General features: G+C 47.8%; 1 protein-coding gene across 2 annotated transcripts in view; it reads right to left on the reverse strand.

Moving 5' to 3' along the window:
- ADA2 (adenosine deaminase 2) overlaps positions 1 to 15,980 on the reverse strand; it is a 470,094-nt gene that overhangs the window by 58,904 nt on the left and 395,210 nt on the right. For both annotated transcript variants that reach the window (XM_069628655.1, XM_069628654.1), the window contains exon 9: positions 11,997 to 12,154. In XM_069628655.1, the coding sequence (XP_069484756.1) occupies positions 11,997 to 12,154 (158 nt within the window). The remainder of the gene's footprint in view (positions 1 to 11,996; positions 12,155 to 15,980) is intronic.

Genomic DNA, 15,980 nt, shown 5'->3' on the forward strand with positions numbered 1-15,980 from the left:
GCCAACCACCAGCACCTCTATGTTCTGGACCCGGGAGTTCTGGCCTGACAGTCTAGGCCTTTTTCTTCTACCTGCCCCGTCAGTGAAAGATCTAGGCGTTAAAATAATGGCATCTGTCTATGGCCAAACAGGTGTCATCTACCTGTCAAAAGCAACACTTCAAGCCGAGGACCTTAGGGAAGGTCCTTCCTTATATCCCCATCAAAACTGCATGCTCCGGTGGTGGTATCTCTGGTGATAATCAGTGGTATTGATTACTGCAATGTGCTGTATCTGGCTCTTCCGCAATACTTGCTCCACCGTCTGCAGTTGTTGAATATGGCAGTAGGAGCGGTGCTCTGCCCCCTGTATGGTAGCCATATGAAGCTGCTTCTCTGTCAGCGCCACTCCCGGTTCGCAGAGCCTTCTATAAAACAGGGGCAGCATACCTTCAAGCAAAGTTTTGCCCATACGCTCCCCGTAGATCGCTATGCTCCAAATCCTCTTATAACTATTCAGCCGCCGAGGATCAGCCTATTGGGTTGGAGGCCGTACTTTCTCAGTGGCTGCGGCTATGGCATGGAACTCTCCCTTTCTGCATACTTGCCATTGAGGCATATCTTCACTTTCGGCAGGCTCTGAAGACCTTTTTTAGCACTCTGTTCCACCTAGCCTGTACATTTGGGTGGTTATAGCGCCATGACTTCGGGCGACCGATGTGCTTTATAAATATTATTAAGTTAAGAAAAGTACTGTGGGTGTAACATCGTTAATAAAAAGCAAATATCACTATACTTGCTTTTATATCTTAATCCATGGAGGGCTACAGTACTCTCAAATAAGACAACTGATGCGACAGTCTACATTGAAAGCTCTGGTTATGCTGGACAAAAAGCAGGGCTTAGCATTTCTTTGCACATAGTAAACATTTAGATTTTATTTCAAACATGTGAAAATATTCCTTGGCCTTTGATTTCACAAAAACGTTTTGGGACTTTTTAAAAAATATATTTTATTTTTGTTGGCAGAGGAAAAACAACAAGCACAAACAGCAGCAATCATCTAACAATTCATAAATGCATAGAGTTGTATGGTGTCTGTCATAAGACCACAATGTCACAGTTCAGGCCAATAACAAGGAGGAGAGAGAAGAAAGGGCAATGTCCAGTTTTACACAATCACTATATTAAGGCACCTAAGAGGAGCCACTTTCGGACATACCGTCATCCTGGCTGTTGAGAACTATTAAAAGCAGTCCAAATATTCTTGGCGCGTGAGTGATTGGGGAGCATGTCAAGATACTCCTCCTCGCAGTTCCGGGACCAGGTAAACAAGTTCAACCATTTCTGGAATGTGGGGGGGGGGGGGGAGTGAGGGGAAGAGGGGTTCTTCCAGTTCTGGAGAATGCATTTCTTAGCTAGAATACAACTTATGTTTAAAAATGTAGTCATGCCCTCGGCCCTTCTAGATTTCCATATTCCAAACATCACCCCTAGGGGGTCTGGGTCAACAACACTTTCGGTGATCTCTGACAATGTCGCTAGTACTTTTTCCCAAAATTCCCCCAGTTTCCGGCATGTCCAGAACATGTGTAGGTGATCTGCTCTTTCCACCTTGCACCGGGGGCATGAGTGTGGGCCAGTATGCGTGAACCTGGAAATCCTGAGTGGGGTGTAGTACAGCCTATGCAGCAGCTTGAACTGCATGGCGCGGTAGCGGAGGTTAAGGGAGACTATTGTGTGCAAGCACATCTTCCCCCAAACGTGGTCAGAGACCTCCAGATCCAGTTCTTCCGCCCACTCATCGATGAATGCAATCCCAGGGAAGTCGGGCCATGTGGCACAGAAGGCAGCCTGGAGCCTGTACTATTGCAGCAGTTCTAGAGCTGACCCGGTGTGGCCCGGCCTCCACATCAGTGGATTTATAAACTGCCCGTCAGGGTAGAAAACAATCAATGCTTGGTACCCCAGGGAGCTCCAGCGTTGCGAAAGGGCTGCATCATGTGTAGGCTCCAGCCCTGCAAACCCCCAGACAGGAAGCCATTTGTAGTAAGGGTACTGTTCTGCTGTCATTCTGAATAACCTACCCCATGCATGTATGGTGGTGCCGACTTGGTCTATGGGCGAGTCAGGTATGTACTGTCGATGCAATATGAGTGTTATTACATTAATGCGGTCCGCTGCAAGGGATTCCAGTTTGACGTGCGGGAGGGGAGGGGTGCCCGGATACCAATGAGAGGCAGTGAATCCCCCCTCTCTCATATGGTAGGGTCATGGCCGTCCATTTCTTGCGTACCACTCCGGAATACCACAGGAACTGCGCGCACATCTTGTGTAGGTTGGTAAAGTATGTCCCCCCTGACCAGATGGGTACATTGCAAAATGTGTACAAAAACTTGATCTTGGGAAGAAGCACCATCTTAATGAGTGAGCATTCCGGCGAGTGACAAAGGGAGAGGGCGCCAGCATGCCAATTTGGCTTCGGCTAGTTTCGCCACCACATGATAGTTATCATCCAGCAATGTGTCCTTAGTGAGGGACACGTGGACCTCCAGGTATCTAATTCCAGTGGGTGACCAGCGGAGTGGATATTCGGTGGCTGGCCGCTGAGTAGAGTTGGTGAGTGGGAAGATCTCAGACTTGGTATAGTTAATTGTGAACCCCGAGTGAGTGCCAATGCGAGTAATGTCCCGCAACATTGGGTCCAAGTTGACAGAGGGATTCCTGACGCATAGTAATATGTCATCCGCATAAAGAGATATAATTTCGGGAGTGTCTTTTAGTCAAATCCCTCTATGGACGTGGCGTGTTCTAATGTGGTCCACCATGGGCTCGATTGCTAAGGCAAACAGGATGGGGGAGAATAGGCAGCCCTGGCAGGTCCTTCTAAACAACAGCATCATGGCAGACGTTAGGGAGTTAACCCGTACCCTAGCCACTGGGGAGGTGTACAGTAGTTGGATGAATTTAATCATATTGGGGCCGATGCTCATTGTCTCCAGCACCCCCCACATATATTTCCATGAGACCATGTTGAATGCCTTTTGGGCATCCAGTGAGACAGTAACCGCATCCGAGCCCTGGTCTATCCGTGACATAACGTTAAGCTCTCGCCTGATGAGAGGTGGATCTGCCCGGCACGAAGCCTGCCTGATCCTCGTGGACCATATATGTCATAACCGGGAGGAAGCGGTTTGCCAAAACTTTGGCAAAGATTTTAGTGTCTAGATTCATAAGCGAGAGGGGCCTATAGGAACCACATTCCTCGCTTGGCTTGCCGGGTTTAAGTAGTACCATAATTACGGCTTCACGCATAGTGGGGGGAGGGGAAGGGCAGATACTCGGAGCGATTTCTCCCACACCTCCAATAACCTGGGGGCCAGTATGGCAATGTGTTCCTGATAAAATTCGGATGCGAGTCCGTCGCGCCCCGGAGCCTTACCCTTAGGGAGGCCCGAGATGGCGGTAACTATTTCGTCTAGGTGGAGCGGGTCATCTAATTTGTCCCCGGTGGCAGGGGAGATACTTGTCGTAGGAATTTGGTCAAGTAGTTCCTTCATGTGCTGTTGGGGGGGTTGGGCATAGAGGTTCGTGTAGAACTCGGTGAAAGCGTCAAGTATCTGCTGGTCCTCCCATCGGGTGGAGCCCTGTCTGTCTTTGATGCAAGTGATCTGGGCCTGCCCCCATTCCCCCCCCTTGCCAGGGCAGCTAGTGTTCTACCGGGCCTGTCGCCCTCCCCATACCTCCGCGCAGCAAGTGGGCAGCTAAAGTATAAAACCTCTCTGGTAGCGCGAGTATTGAAAGCCTGGAGTTCATCACTGATTAGGGCTAGTGTGGATGGGTTAGAAGAGGTTGAACACTCCTGCTCAAGTTCCTGCAGTTTTGCCTCAGAGCGGCTGAGGGCTGCTCTAACTGTCTTCAATACCCCTGCCTCTTTGGATATGGACTTGCCCCTAATGAAGGCCTTGAAGGTGTCCCATTGTACCCCAATAGTAGTGGCTTGGGGAGTGTTAAGCTCAAAGAAGGATTCAATGTCAGCCAGGATATCGGCCTTGAACACGATGTCCCGCAGCGCAGCCAATTTAAATCGCCATGTGTTAACTGTTGGCACGGGCATTTCCAATTCCACTGATCGGGTGATCGGGGCATGATCTGAAAGGGTCCAAGTCAGTATTCGCGCCCCCCTGATCCTGCCCCATCACCTCACCTGATACCAAAAATCGGTTGATCCTGGAGGAACTATCATGCACGAAGGAATAGCGAGTGTATTCGCGAGATAATGGGTGTAGCAGTCTCCAGGCATCATGGATGTTGAGTGTTGAGTAATGTGTCAGTAGCCTGCCCGCTGCGCCGGATAGTGGCCTGGGCGCCTTCCCAGTACTATCCAGGTTTGTATTTAAAATGAAGTTCATGTCCCCCCACCAGATGATTGGAATTCCCACGTACCCCAGGAGTATGGACACCACCCCATCCACAAAATCAGGAGTGTCTACATTGGGCCCATAAGTGTTCACGAGGAGATATTCTCTATTAACGATTGTGCAATGTAGTACTACATATCTGCCGTTGGGGTCAATGCAACTCTTATGCAGTACCAATTTGATGGATTTATGGATGATAGTCAGCACCCCCCCGGCCCGTGAGGAATAGGAGGTAAAGTATCTATTAGGGCCCCGAGATGATGCCATGTTCGTTGCCAGAGGGCCCTCTGAGTGGGTTTCTTGTAAAAGTAGTATGTTACCACCGGGTCTTTGAGCGTAGGCCATAATTTTATGGGCCTTAGTGTGATTGCTCAGGCCCTGGACATTCCAAGACATTATAGTAGTGGGCATTTCAAGAGTTTAGTGCACATCCCAGTTGTGTCGTTGCGGCCTGTGTCTGAAGACTGTGCTATGTATCCGAGGGCGCCTCGGTATAGTGCGGTGTGCCGGTCTACCTCTGCCGTTATTAACAAAACTCCCCCAACCAACTCCCCCCTCCCACCTCCCCCACCTTTCCCCAACAGGCAGTGTCCCTTTCCCTCCTGACCCCAATAAACCCTCACCTCCCTTCATCAGGGGGGTAGTGCTGAAAACCAAACGTGGGTTCATCCCATTACAGGACCGAAAACCACCCGAAACCAAATAAAGATAACCATTTCAACTGCAGTGGGGTGCGCTGTTGCCGTGAGGTTGGCATTTGAGAAGGAGGAGACAGTGCACACTAAGGTTGTGCAAGCATCTGCGGTACCTGCATCAATCACTCGGTGCCTGATACAAGGAGGCAGGACCGGCCAGAGGTTGGCCGAAGGGTGAGACAGGGCACATAGTCGGCTCTAGTAACTAGGATAATGAGTACGTAAAGTCAGTGAGGAGGGAGCCAACTAGGTGCCTAGTTATGTGTATCAGAGAACCATGTATGAATAGATAAATGACCAATATTGCCATCAGCACACAGGGACCAAACATTATCAATCAGATATGGACACCAGGGAGTAACGCCAGATAGTGCTCAGCCATTGTCTGCACGGGCGCCTCCGGGGTTATGGGAAGGTATCTGTGACTCATACTTCACCGCCTCGTCTGGGACCGTGAAAAACTTCGTTTGTGATCTTTAGTCGTGCCGGGAACAGTACTGCGTAGGGGATGTTGCGCTCCAACCAGTTTTTTGACGCCAAGGAACTGACGCCTTTCCTGCTGCACCCCCACAGAGAAGTCGGGGAAGATGCTGATGGTGTAGGCATCAAGGCGCAAGTCCCCCTTCTCACGTGATGGGCGAAGCATGAGATCCCTGTCTCTGTAATTGAGAATCCGAGCGATGATAGGCCTGGGGAAGTCGCCTGGTTTGGGAAGTGGTGATATAGGGCCCGATGGGCACGCTCAGCAGTGAAGTATGGTGACAAGGCGGGGTTGCTCAGCAATTCGAGTAGATTCTCTACTGATTCCTCCATGCACCCCTTAAGGGCGTTCTCCGGGATCCCGGAAACGCGAAGGTTGTTCCTACGGGAGCGGGACTCCAAATCATCGCATTTCGCTTTCATGCCCTTCATGTCACGAGATAGGGTGGCAACCATTTCCTGAAGTATGTGTATTGCGTCTTCATTTGTGCCTATCCTATTTTCCGCTTCAGTGATTCCCGTCCCAGCCTGGTCGACTCGAGATTTGAGTGAAGCTAAATTAGCATTGATGTCGTCCAATTTCTCTTGGAATCCATGGCCAAGAATTTCGCCTCTTTCTATCAATGTGGTGACGTCTGGGACCAGTGTACCTGGGCATAGTTCGGCCTCGGGTTCCTCCGGAGCAGGTTTTCGTGTCTACAGTCTCAGCCCTTGGAACATATTTAGTAAACTTATCCATTGCACCCCCTTTGCCAGTTCCTCTTGACGGATTAGACATGTCTAACGCAGGACATGGTGCGGTAATGTTAGTGACAGTGGTGCGTGAGGCAATAAGGATGGTCAATGGTGTGCATCAGCTTGGAGGTGTCCGGAGAGTAAATGCTGTGGCGGGAAACGGGGGCACCAGGAGACAGCGGGGGTGGCAGTGGGTACAGCGAAGGCTCAGTGGGTGGTTGCCGCCCATGGTATATCCACAGCTGGAGACAAGCAGGGTGACTGTGTGGTAACCCAGTCTGATATGGTGATGCTGTTTAGGATGGCGAGTGGAGCAAGTGTCAATTTTGAGGGGTCCAACCACTCAGTCCAGGGGGGGGGGGGGAAATGGGCCCTGGGGTCCCAGCAACGCAGCAGCACGCCGGTTTGACTGGGCACAAGTTTGCCTGCAAAGGGGCTTCTCCAGTGGGCCCGGTTCTGCCAAGGGGCCAAAACAACAATATTAGGCGGCAGAAGAGAACGCATGCTGCCTGTTCCCAGCACTGAGCAGCTTATTGTGGGGAGTGTTGGGGCCGCGGTCAGTCAGGGCCCGCAGCAGCAGTGAAGCCCAGAGGGGGGGCCGGGTGGGCAGGGGAGAGAAAACAAATGCGGGCCCCCCAGCTCCTCACCTGCCCCGCGAGCACGTTTAATCCAGCTCGCGGGGAACGATCCTCTTCACAGCGTTGCACCAGCAGCAGCCGGTGTGGCTGTCCCCCCGGGCCGCAGCCCAGGCCAGGGCGCGCCAGAGGCCCAGAACGGAGGACGCGATGGGAGGCTCCAGTGGCCCGCTCCCAGTCCCGCGTCGGCCCAGACCCCCCGGAAGACTGGCAATCTGATGAGACCAGGGCAGGGCCGAAACGGCAGGCAGCAGCAGCGAACCTCTGTTGATGAGCCAGGGAGCCACCCCGGCCCAAGGCGCAGCAGCCCGCCGGCATCAGTAGGCCCCCGCGGCTCGAGCCGCAGCAGAGCCGGCCTCAGTGGCTCAGACTCGGCGAAGCAAGCTCCAGGGCAGCAGATGGCAAGCGGTGCCCTCCCTGGCCGCAGGCGCCAGGCTCCAACGCAGAGTCCCTCACGCGGCCGTAGCTGACCTCTCAGATAGATCGGATAACAAAATATACAAACCTGCCCCATCTGCCAGGGTACTGCAGTCATTGCTAAAGGACTTTGGGTTGGAGGACGTCTGGAGAATGCGCCATCTGCAAGACAGACAGTACTCACATTATTCGGCCCCACAAAACCTGCATACTAGGCTAGATTACATGTTTGTTACGCAGGAACTGATGGCAGCAATAGTACAGATAGAATACAAGGCGAGGGTCTTATCGGACCACTCACCTCTGGCCCTCACATGGCAATACAACCACCCCCCACAGAGCAAGGATATTGACGTGGCGCCTCAGAGCTGAAGCGTTAAAAGATGCAATGTTCAGGGAGGATTTGAGAGCAGAGATAGTTATTTTGAGATCAACACCGGTAGTGTTGGCACACTAAAGGATTGCAAGGAGGGATATTAATAGCACTGCAGGAGGCAGAAAGGGAGCTGGAGAAAGTGATGAGAAGCGGAAGTAATACTAAAGAGGACACTGAAACCATGGGCAGGCTGCAACAGGAATGTGCGGGACACTGGGAGAGACTGTGTAACCTAAATTACAAGAGATACATAGAAAGACAACATGCGGTAGGAGATAATCCAGGTAGGGTGTTAGCATGGTTGTACAAAAGTGAGACCCCAAGATCAATAATCAGGGCAATAGAGAAGGAGAACGGACAGGTAGTGGATACTCAAGAGGGCGTGAATAGAGAATTCCTAAAGTATTATCAACGATTGTAAGGGGATGTCGGGGGAAGTGACCATAGGGACATAAGAGAAATACTGGAAGACATAGGTATGCCAAGAATTAGTGCGGAGGAGCAAGCGGACCTAGACACCCCGATAACCCTAGAAGAACTAGAGGAGGTGGTGGCGCAGCTACCCACTTGCAAGGCCCCGGGGGCCGATGGTCGCCCCAGTGAATTTTATAAACTGTACAGAAAGGAGGTGCTCCCCCCGCTTTTGGCCATGTTGAATGAGGCATACGAAATAGGCAGATTGCCGGAGTCCTTGAGAGAGACGATAATCATACCACTCCTTAAATCCAATAAGCTGGGCAAAGATTGCGGATCATTTAGACCATTGTCAATGCTCAATCAGGACAGTAAAATGATCACTGCGGTACTGGCAAACAGGATCAAACGGATCATAGATATACACCCTGACCAGACTGGGTACGTCCCACATAGAAACATAACCTTAGGCGACTACACAGTCATAGAACACGCAAAAAGGGAAACTTCGGAAATTGCTATTGTATCACTAGATGCAATAAAAGCATTTGACTCAGTGAAATGGCCATGGCAAGTAACAGCCCTGTCCACATATGGGATAGGGCCTGGTTACCTTAAATGGGTTAAATTGCTGTACAGCGCACAGTTAGCCAGAGTTAAAACGGGAGCGACAATATTGGAAAGATGGCAACTTAGCAGGGGCACTAGACAAGGATGCCCGTGGTCTCCCATGCTGTATATATTAGCATTGGAGCCTCTGGCGATATATCTAAGGCAACAGTATGACATGATAGGTTTAAACATAAAGGGAGAGCCACACTTGATTTCCTTGTACGCTGACGACATGCTGTTGTATTTACCATATCCAGAAGAAAACCTCCATTATGTTCTGGAAGTAATTTGCGGCGCTGTCAGGCATAGCGGTGAACCCCAGAAAATCATGCATATTCCCTTTGGGTAGATACGTCGGTATTCCGCAGGAGAAATTGCCAGTCTTGCAAATACCATGGGAGGTGAATACATTCAGGTACCTGGGACTAGACATCTACCATACGGTAGAGGCAGAGCACCAGCATAACAGAAGGCAGTGAAAGGCATTGAAAATAGCATGACGTTTTGGGTAAAGCTTGCTCTGGCAATGATGGGAAGAGGGACAATGCTGAAAATGGTGGTCCTACCCAGACTATTGCATTATTTTGGGAATATACCATACCTGATACCAAGATGATTCTTTGACAAGGTGCACAGCATGTGCAGGGGGTTTCTCTGGCATGGGACAAGGAGCAGGGTCGCCCTTTGCAAAATGCATATGACAAGGGGAGTATAAACTTGCCAAATTTTGAAATGTATTACTTAGCGAGCCAGCTACAATATGTAGACCCAAACTCAGAATCTAGATTGTTCAGACAGGAATGTGCCCCGTACTTTTTAAAGGAAATCATATAGCTGTCCAAACCAGACATAAAAGAGCGCCCAAAGATGATGATATTGGGGTAGAAAATATGGCGCATGGCCGGTCAGATAATGGAAAATCCGACCCCATGTTCCTCGCAGGTTCCAAAGGTAGCACTGGCAGGGAAAGAGGAGCAGTTAATGAAGATAATCAGGAAACACTGGGAACCAGTGGGGAAAGAGACAATAGGTGATATCTGGCAAGGAGGAGAGGTAAAGGAATTTGGGACGCTGGTGGAGAAAACGGGGCTACACACAGGGCAGTATATTAAATATCACAGGGTGGTCCAGCGAATTAAAGGAAAATGGTCAGAAGCAGTATTGGAAGAACAACTGGATACTACCATAGAAATTATATATGATATAGCAGAGGGAGGGCACGAGATATCCAGAATGTATGAGCTGGTGATGTCTAAAGTGGGAAAGGAAGTGGTCCAACTACGACTGGGAAGAAGGTGGGAGCCCCAATGAGTGACGGAATGTGGGAGCGGGCCCAAGGGTACCACAAGGAACGCAAGGTTACTGCAAATGTAGCTGTACATAACCCACAGGGCTTATACGACACCCCAAAGGATAGCCAAATTCAGCAAAGCAGAAAGACAAACATGCCCCAAATGTGGCGAAGAAAACGCTGGGATGACATGTTCTGGGCGTGCCTGGAAATAGAGACGAATTTTGGGGAGAAATAGCTCACAGATTGGAGGAAAAGGGGATTAAAATAACTGTAGGGATAGCGTGGGCATGTCTGCTTGGGGCTTTCCCCAAGACCACGTAAACGTAAACACGTAAGCAAATTAAAGGATTTGGCGTACATACTAGTGAAGCGCAGGATCACCATGGGTTTGAAGAAGCGTCATAGACCGAGGATTGAAATATGGTGGAAAGACCTCAAAAAATGGGCGGAAGCGGAAACTGTAGTATGGCAGGATGCTAGTAACACAGGGGTGTGGGGGAGGGGGGGGACAAAGGAGTAGAAACCCCGACAAGCTGGAGACACCTAGTAGCCACACTATTTGGGTCCACGCAAGATTGGTCAAGCGACCAGGACCCGGAGGAGAACAAGGGGAAGGATACTCCTTTGCAAACTGCAGAAGTAGATCATGAAGAGATGTAGACTCGAGGGAAGGGAGGGTAAGGGGAAAGCAGTCAACAAGGATTATGTGGTATAAAATTCGAAGTATTGTAATATGAACTGCAAGTTTGGTTGAAATAAAATTAATACAAACATTAAAAAAAAATGTAAACGATGCACTGTGAATATTCATTGTTATGTTTACTCACAGCTGTGACTTATGTTAAGATTGTGTTTATTATACATTAATGAACACCATGTTTTAATAGTAAGCACCTGTTCACTATACAGAAGGTACTTTTTCAATTACAAGCCACTAGACACCAAACAATTTAAGATTCAGATCACTATGTACAGAATCCTATTGACTTGAAAAATATGTTTTTCATAGTATCCGTTTAGAAAGCTTAAATAATTATATCCTGGTTTCCAAAGCAATTACTTGGTTTTGGCATCTTATCTGCCCCCCCTCACCTATCTCCCCTTCTAACAAATCCCAGGTTCATGTAGTAATTCTAATTAGGTCATCAGATGTGGACTTGTCTATAGGGAAATTGGGAGTATTTGGACAAGCTGGTTCCAATGGAAGGCCTGTCGGGCCAAGGGTGAACCATTTGCATGTCAGGCTCTGCCTGCCAAATTCTAACTCCTGCCCTTCAGTTCCTGTATAGGGCACACTGCCTTTGGAGGTCACTAGCCTTTAGTGGGGGCTTATTACATAATATTACATGGGTGTTGCTGCGGACATACGTTTTGCCTCAGTAGTGTGTCTGGACGCAAAGGAGGAAGATAACCAGTCAACCAAAGGGTTTCACGATTTCCTGTAGCCCTAATGCCTAGAACACTTGAATGCTCAATTCTATCTTACAGCAGAGACCACTATCTCGTACCACATAAGGTGTCCACAGTGCTCTCCGATCAGCCACCTGATGCCACAGTTAGTATGGATCCTAACCATGAGTAGAAAGGGCAATGCCTAAGTCAAGAAGTGCTGTCTGGGGTGATGGCCACACCTAGCCTACCACTGAACTATGGCAGCTTGAATCCCAGACCTGATGGTGGTCCACAAATAATATTTTGGAGTTGATGGAATCTGACAGAGTATTTTAGTGACAGCAATGCACTGAAAGAGGTAAGCCAGGCCACAAGCAAAGATGTATTACTTATTTGGTGTGTTTCGTGTATGTACCCAACTCCTAGTGACTTGCTACTAGGTCAGGTTGTCTCTGTTCCACAGGCCATTTTACACTGCGGGACCTCTCGTTCCCTTTATTGCTCCATTTCTCGCATTTTGTACTCACTTCATCGCAGGAGGACTTACCTGGTTAGAAATGGGACAGATTTCTAATGGGATATCCTTCTTGAGTGACATTTCCCAGGCCACTGGGTGCTTTAAGATGGCATATCCATGGCCTATGCGGGTCGTGTTGAGGAGCAAGGCATCAAGGATGTTCTCGTCAACTTCCTTCCCCTGCCAGTCTGGTGAGGAAGAGGCGTACAAAGATGATGAGAGGAAGGAAGAGAGTGAGTGAACATCGATGCAGGTTGGGAAGGAGAATAGCAAGAAGAAATAAACAAAGCACAACAGAAGGAGAGAATAATGCAGTCCACTGAATAGTGGTGATGAGACTGAAGGGGGGGGTAGAAAGGTGAAATTTGGAGGAAAGCAAAAGTAAAGAACCATGGACATTGAGGAAAGAAAAAATGAAAGCGAAGAAACAGAAATGTGCACTGAGACGGGGGCGGAGATGAATGCAGGAGGTGGGTACAGGATTGTGAAAGAGGGAAGAAAGGGGTGGCCGAGGAGGAGAGATGAACATATGGGCAAGTAAACAGAAGGAGTCAGTGGAAAAAAGTGTACAAAAAAAGAGGGAAGGATTCTAAAAAAGTGTAAGAAATGAAGGTAATGTAGTCAATAGAAAAAAGAAAGATTACGAGGCAGTAGACCATATTGGGAGCAGAAGAGGGTGGGGAAAGGTTTTTACAGAAGGGGAAAAAGGTGGGAATAAGTAGTATTTGTAATGAAATCAAACAAGAAATAGAGTCAAGAACAAAGGACTGGGATTGAAAATGAAAGAAAATAGAAACGGATGCAATGATGTGACAAGAGATGCAAAGCAAAAGGCATTTTCCAACAGTGATTTAGAGAGAACCAGTAACAAAGAAATAAAACTTGACAAACAGTAGCAACGTTATAAGATACAGCTCTAGTAGCAATGATATTCTGCCCTTGAACACATACCCATATGCCTTGTTCATTTGCATGCAATTAATTTTAAGGGACTTCCAAGCAGAATATATACAAACAGAACAATTCATGGGGCTATTCAGCAAGAAGGCAAGTGTGGGATTAGATACATTGGAGATTAACTAATGAAGCTATAACAGATCTCTTACATTCACACCCTCACCTTTATAGTGCAAAAGAGTCATGCAATTTTTACTTTATTTTAAATTTATTTCAGAATTTGTATATTGTATTTGCATTCATTTGAGAGACAGGCAAATAGTCCTTCAATCTGCAACACTATATCAGGTCAGCAGTAGTAATTGGAGCAGCTCATCACTGGGTGTTTTAACAATCATAACACAATGATAAGTGGACACACAGACCAGGTATTGCTGCAAGGTGGGGGAGTTGGGAGCATGGAACAGCACAGTAGAGCACTATAATGATAATACAGCACATGCACATCTTTACAAATATGTGCAGGAGGGACAGGTTGCAGATTAAGGGGCAAGGCCATGTGAGTATATATCTTCGGAGCTCTGCCAAAGCGAGGAGGTGCTTTCTTTTAAGAGCAGTCTTGAATGTCTGAACTGTAGCTACCCTCTTGATATCAGGGAGGAGGTAGATCTAGTGGTGGGAGGCAAGGAAGCTAAATGAGTGAGAGGGTGCACACTGTAGAACTATGGAATTGAGGATTTTGATCAGAGTACAAGGTGGGGGGGGGACTAGAGATATAGTTGGCTAGACAGCGGTGTGTGCATCATTCCATTAATGGATTTCAATAATAGAATAAGGAATCGAAGAGGGAATGGTGGTGGCTGCTGGTAAGACCCTCGCAAAACACGAACAAGGGTTTCAGAACAGGACCGAGGGAGGGTATAAAGGGTGCAGCAGGTAAGGATGGGTCCCCCATCTAGTCTAGCCTGCAGAGGCCAAGAAAATAAGTCAAGGTTCTGTTGGAGGGATAGCAAATGGTACGACTGGATGTTAAGGATATTCAAGAGGTAGATCCGCCCCACAGTGGAAGTAATGAATATGTTGACAATGAGATTTCTATTTATTTTAGTATTTGTAAGGCGCCTACAGCCCAGAGGCATCGTCAGAGGACCCATGGTTGAGTGCCTTGGCATATGTTGGGAGGAAATTCAACAAAAGGAATAAGGGAGAGGCCAACCAGGTTGAAGCATTAGAAGAAGGGAGGTAGAGATAGTGTCTGTTTTCCAAGAGTTGAACACTAGGCTTTGAAGTGCCATTGTGTTGCAATTGTAGAAAGACACACGGAGAGTCGAGAAAACAGTTCATGGGGAGGGCAAGATTTGAGTGCATTTGTCAGTATTGCATGCCTCATCAGGATTGTAAATCTTAATTTAATGCAAAAGAGCATCTGAATAATTAGCAAGATAACATCCCAGACAAATACAGGTTATATAATACCAATACCTGAAATGCAGGCAAAAGCAAAACAGCTTATGGGACCATTGAGACTTGAGGTGCCTCTGCCATCCAGGCAGGAAGAGGTGTGCATATTTAGGTGAGAACGCACAAACATCAGGCGATAAACCAAAGGATCCTGAGGAGGCGAGTGACCAAAGCATCAATTAATGGAGATGCCAAGAAGTCGCTCAATAAAGGAAAGCTCAGAAGTGGTAATCAGCGTGGTGGAAGCGCTTCCAACACGTGGATTACCTACACTGTCATGAGGCCACCAGCAGCTAAGAATTGGAACCACTTTTACAGGAGTCCATGGATACTCTGTTGGAGTGCATTATATAACTCTTTAGTTGGGTTCAGTTTACACATTACATTTGTGTATGCAATGGCTTTAATTGCTAAGGAATCTACATGTCACTAGCACAACAGTGAAAGGGAGCTAACAGAATTCACTGAGTGGCAAGCAGGCCTAGGTACATGTTCAATAGGAGTGGGAGCATGGCAGATATCTCTGGCACTCCACACGTGTTCACAGTCGAGGCCGACTGAAAATAATGAAAGGGTCACAATCTGTTTGCACTACAGGAAAAGGGAGCACAGCCCATGCCAGAACTCAGAACCTCCAATTGCCTCATTAGCAATCAGTATTATTCAGTGTTGACACTATCAAAGGACACTGAAAACATTGCTGCAGGCGATGGGCCACTGAGTGCTCTCGGAGCCTAGAAATAGAGAGTACGTGTGGAATTGAACAGTAATTCCCTGAATTATTGAGATCCCCAGAGGCATCCGGGTTAGGTGTGCTATACAAATGTCAAAATAAATAACAGATATAGAACCATGGCATTTTCCTCACAATGAGCTGGTGAAGCATTATTTAGATTTGTTGGCTTAATGAGTTTTTACCTCTAATTTTTTGCATCCTCAAATGTTTCATTTTTTTTTTTTTAAATGCAGAGCAACAGCAGAAGTTGGAGCTAGACCCCAGGCCCCTCCACCATCAGCAACTCCCATTTATCTGCAACCCTGCCCCACCCCTAAAGAAAAATTATCCCCCTTCTTAAACTCACTATCAGGATTTAAAACAAAATCTTTTATAAAATTGTAGGTGAATTTATTGGTGAGTCTGCACTGAAAAATGTGCGTGGTGAATATTCCGATATTCTGCAAGTAAATCAGTGGGCACACATTTATCATTACATCTGAAATCCTGGGTTTGAATATTAGTGTGTTTTAAATATGCTTACTGGATGATGGTCTTTCAAGAGCTGGAGCGTTTGTTACTGTAATTATACCTAAAATCAATTCTAATGGCTTATTCATAATGCGCTTAATACCCAGAGGTTTCTAAATTCAGACCCAGGGATTGAATCCGTGTTGCTCCGCGATGTCTTGCTTCCAAGGCGAGCGCGTTTCCCATGAGCTATCCTCCGGCCATTTTGAACTTGGTTCAAGGTTAATGGGAGGCATTTTAAATCTTGCCAGCAGTCAGTACGACAATCCTGGATTCTGTATGCTGCTGGCATTGTCAACATCTTCCAGGGAGATGCACAGTAGTGGTGTGACTTCTCCATACAAATCCCTGACAAATGTCAAACAAGAGTGGAGGGTGGCGCCCTAGTGCTCCTCCTGCCACCCCACACT

The sequence above is a fragment of the Ambystoma mexicanum genome, chromosome 12 (assembly GCF_040938575.1).
Source record: "Ambystoma mexicanum isolate Mex_15411 chromosome 12, UKY_AmexF1_1, whole genome shotgun sequence".
Taxonomy (NCBI): Eukaryota; Metazoa; Chordata; class Amphibia; order Caudata; family Ambystomatidae; genus Ambystoma; species Ambystoma mexicanum.